Below are 4,815 nucleotides of genomic sequence, written 5' to 3'. Positions count from 1 at the left end.
ATGATAAGATGATATTGACATAGTTTTGAATTACTTCTGAGATTATTTGCATTTTGATTGAATGGTGTTCAAGTTGACCAAAAGATCAAAGTTAGTGAAATCAGAAAATAGTACAAGTTAAGATGTAAAAGTGATGAAAGAGTAGGCACAAACCATTTTTGAGTGTCCACACTTTCAAATTATTAAGAGGAAGTATTTAAAATTAAAAGATAACAATTATTGTACTCTAGAGCATGATAACTCCAAGAAATTGAAAGGTTGTTGCACTGTATGGGTATTATGTTATTGGTTGTTCTCTTTTTTGTACAATTTTTGTGAGGAGACAAATTTTAAAGTAAAGTTGAAGCTCATTTCCACTACAATGGTCACCATAGGTGGTTACTTGAAAAGAAGAGAATCAAGTAATTGCAAGAAATGGAAAATTGTGAAGGATGTCTTGGAAAAAATGGAGACTAGAGGACTCCTCCCATACATGCAAAGGATGAAAGAGTCTAAACCATATATTACAATGCATTTGATCCATGGTTGGGATAATAGGCTAGTTACATAGGTGGGGAGAACTCTGCAATTGATTCTTAAGATGATTCCCAAGATAATTGATCTAAACTTTAGAGGTACATACTTCTTCTTTGACAAGAAGGTTTTTGAATTAGCACTTCAAGGTTTTCCTAAGAATGATGATGATATAATCATTAACAATGATGCGGGGGGTTTTGCGGTTGATCCTCTGAAGCTTCTTTAGAAATAGTGTGTGTGGTTGTTATTGAGTACGCTACACTTGATGGATGCTATGGTAGAGCTCATTTCGATCACTTAGTGTTGTTAAATGACTTTAGGCACTAAATGCCAATGTTTTTTCTATTCTACCTATAATGTTCATTAATGTAGACTATTAAGACTCAACAAGAGAAGCCCAACAAAGCTATTCTGCATGAAGGGTTAATGGTACATATAATGAAAAATATCATAGTCTCTTTATATCCTAATACCCAAAAAAAGAAAAAAAAAAGAACAATCCTTCTAAACTTGGGAGTAGTAAAAATCAGGGAAAAAATATCATGGAAGAGATGGAAGAGGGCTCTCATGGGTTGATGAATAAAAGGAAGCCTATAATGAATCACAAGGAAATGGAAATGGATTTAGATGGGGAAGGTATGGAATACTTGATGAAGAAGAACTCTATATACTTGAAAGTGAATAGAATGGACTGGAAGGAGGGGGGGGGGTGTGTAGAATCATATGGATCTATAGAAAGATTATTTAATCCTATTTATTCCACTCCTACTCCCTCGTCTCATCACTCTATGCAGGGAAGAGGAAATTTATTTTTTTGGGAAGAATGAAGAAAATATTGAAATAAATATTTAAGAGAATCTCACAAGAGATTAAAAAAGAGACCAATATATTTTTAGACTATGTTGTGTCATTGGAGCATGACAACATGATTTTCTTAAAGAATCCAGTTGAAAGGGATGAGAAAAATAATAAAAATGATGAGGAGGGTAAGGTTGCAGGGGATAAGGAGGAAGAGAATATTAAGAGGTGAATCCCACTTCTTAAGAGATTTGTTCTTGAAGAAGTCAATGTTAAGATTATTGAGGACTCTCTGACAAATATGAAGGTTGACATATTGTTCAGTGTTCTTTAGACGATAAAGCTGGTATCAATGTACTCATTCTATATAAAAAAAATAGACCTTCAACTTTGTCAAGTCCCTTAACTTTAATTATACAATAATAAATGTCAAGATGGAATAAATCCAAGGTGATGTGATGGAATGGAATATGAAGGAAATAGAGGGGAATTTTAAAAAATTGGCATGGAGTTTGAGGAGTTGAAGCCCAGAATAGAATAAATGGAAAGCTCCTATAGAGGAGTCATTAAAAGTTGCCAATAAAAGGTAGCATCAGTATATTGCTTCAATAGGTTGGTGGGAAATGTACACCAAGAGGTTGGTGCTATGTTCATTCTAGATTTGGAAGGATAAGATGTTGCAGAGAATCTTGTTGGCTTTGGCAACCACACAATATCTAGCATGAAGAAAAACCGAGAGACTAATCCTTCTCCAGATGTGATAGAGATTAAGAATGTAGCTTGAAAGATGCAGAAGCTCCAAGAGGAGATAGTTGTAACTGCGATGGAGATGGCTTGATTTATAATGAATGGCTTAAACATCACACACTAAGCTTAATTCTTAAATAAAAAATGTTAAATAGTCAAACTTGATTTTTTTTTCCCAAGCTTAATTCTTCCCTTAGTGTGTAATGTTTATGGGTGGTCGACTTATAAGGTCCTAGTAGTGTTGGTCTCTCTGGTCTTTTTTTTTTTTCATTTATGTTTTCTATGCCTTTTTGGTAGGTTAGGGTTTTGTGGTTGCCTATTGTTGTTTGTTGGCTTTTAGTTGTTGGTTTGGTAGTTTTTTTTAGCTCTAAACTTTTCTGGGACATAAGTGTTATATCTTTTGTCAGAATTATTTGGAGTTTTGGGTCTTCCTAAAATCGATTTTAGCTCTTAAATCAAAAACATTATCAATATTATGCCATATCAATATGTTGTTCGCCAAGTGTTCAAAAAGGCACAAACAAAAGTGAGATCTAAATCATGTTTTATTGGTGTATTGATTTGTTGCTTGGTAAAGATCTAAGGAATACATTTCATTTTATATGGAATTATTATCAACAACAAAAACATTAAAGTTAGAAGTGTTAATGTAATATTTTTAGAAATATTAGACACTAGACTCTCCTTGATATACCTATCAAAGAGGAGGGGGTCGACTTAAACATGGAGGAGCCTAAGGAAAAGAAGAATGAGGAACATAGAAAGAAAGTGAGCAACTAGCCCTGATTCTATTTTTATTGGTTTTTATGTTTTGGACCGCACAGAACTTGGTGCTCTATGGGACTTTTTTATGTATGTATATGATTAAGTACCGGACTAATAGCAGCAATATGTCTCCTTGATGCTGCTATGTTTTTCTGTTTTATATGCATGATAGGGATAGCACTGATTGTAAGGATTGCTCTATTTTGGAACTTGTCTTTATTTATTTTTTGAAGTATAAAACTGGTATCAGTTAGATAGGTGGGAGGTAACATCCAGCTGAGTCTTCAGCGTTTTTGTATTTTGGACTCAGCCCCCTTTTTTTTTGACTACTATCTAACACTTAAAAAATAAACTCTATTACAATTTTTTTTTAATGAGCTCAACTATTAGATTATCTCCCTTATCAGATCTTCAAAATATAAACTAAAACTAGAGAAATTCAACATATCGGTGCACAAGTGTACTCCTTGAGCTCCTTTCTTCGACCATTCACTCTATGACATCCACGTTAAATAGAAATATAGACTGTGAGGGCCGGTACAGAACTATCTAAAAGTCATAACAAGAAACTTTTTGTTTTACGTCAAATCCATGAGAATATTCTTACTCCATTCTAGAAAAATCTCTTCATAGAAATAGCTTCTCACTCAAAATTATCGATTCGACGTAAGTGGGTTTTCCTGATGATTCACGCCGGCCCTTTGGTACGGTGATGATATACACTTCTAGCGTGTTGGGCTTGACCACCATCATCACTCTTCAAAGGTGTTCGCCGTTATTTTGGAAAAAACAGAGTAACATTTATTCATCATTTCTGAAGACGTTACATCTGTTAGATGTGCCATGTGCTTATCGAGGAAAGGAAGCCAAACATGACATTTTTGGCTTATTTTAGACAACATTACGTTCAGAACCATTTCTATATATTCATATCTATTCGTACGAGCTTGGTGTGCATTGTATGTTGCCAAACTAGGTTTTGTGAAATGCTGAATCATCAGTTCAGGGTGTTTTCAACGAAGAAACAGCCCAAAGAAAATATACCCAAAGGTAAAATGTTTTTATCTTAGCTACAACATAGTTCAAGTGCTTGACTAAAATGTATGCAACTATTGGAGGTCAGAACCGTGTTTATTTTAGATTAGTTTTGAAACTTCCAGCATGCATTCATGACTGTAAAACTAGATCCAGACTTCAAAATTATTCAAAGGTAGTGACCGAAATCTAAGCATCGTTCAATTTTAATTCCTTCTGATCATCGACAGTTGTTTATATTTTATATCTGCCTGCTGGCTGACCCATCAATTGTGGGATGAGAAGTGAGTATTTTGTTTCCTCTTTTGCTTTTGTTTCATTTCTTGCCATTATTTTCCTTATATCATCCCCTCTCTGTGTAATGCCATTTTCTCTGCCTTCTTCAAATAGATACGGAGAAACAACGTGGATCAATAATATCCATTCTTTAGAGTCGTGGACAGCCCGCTCAGTCACAGTCAGACCTGTTCTTCTCTCCAACAATATTTCTTATGGCGGTGAGAGCTTGCGGTTTCGATGCGGATTCTTCTGCTACTCTATTCCTTGTCACACGGGCTACTCTTTCGCAGTTTTCTTTGTTATCTACGATGCCAATTATAGAGATCCAGATGAGCTGCAAATGGTGTGGAGTGCAAACAGAGAGCGTTTAGTGCAAGACAATGCAACTCTCGAACTCACCTCCACTGGGAATCTTGTGTTGAAGGACTCAGATGGCACTCTGGTCTGCAGAGTCCAATGATTGGCCATATATTTCTTTTAAGTTCTTAGTTTGCACATATTGGTGATCCTACATTTGATAATATTGCCCCTCAACCTCCCCACGAACATAATGGATTTTTTCCAGGGAGACAAATTCTTGATTCAATCAATAAAGTCCATGAAATCATCGATTTGAACAACTCCAATTCTCAGGGGTTTATTCTTAAAATGGACCCACCCAAAGCTTATGATAGG

The 4,815-nt window shown here is 35.2% G+C and overlaps 1 protein-coding gene across 1 annotated transcript; it reads left to right on the top strand.

The window, feature by feature from the left end:
- The first annotated feature begins 4,222 nt into the window (after positions 1 to 4,222).
- Positions 4,223 to 4,600, top strand: LOC149547302 (uncharacterized). Its single transcript, XM_089794120.1, has one exon. The coding sequence runs from the start codon at positions 4,223 to 4,225 to the stop codon at positions 4,598 to 4,600; it is 378 nt and encodes a 125-aa protein (XP_089650246.1).
- Positions 4,601 to 4,815: the final 215 nt, after the last annotated feature.

This window comes from Cupressus sempervirens, chromosome 7 (genome assembly GCF_028749045.1).
Source record: "Cupressus sempervirens isolate cs-2001-9-10 chromosome 7, ASM2874904v1, whole genome shotgun sequence".
Lineage (NCBI taxonomy): Eukaryota > Viridiplantae > Streptophyta > Pinopsida > Cupressales > Cupressaceae > Cupressus > Cupressus sempervirens.
Note: the sequence above shows the minus strand (reverse complement) of the source record. Positions and strands in the feature narration are given on the sequence as shown.

What these genes read in the sequence shown, in the direction of transcription:
- LOC149547302 (XM_089794120.1), top strand. Translation starts at nt 4,223, where the DNA reads ATGCCATTTTCTCTGCCTTCTTCAAATAGATACGGAGAAACAACGTGG.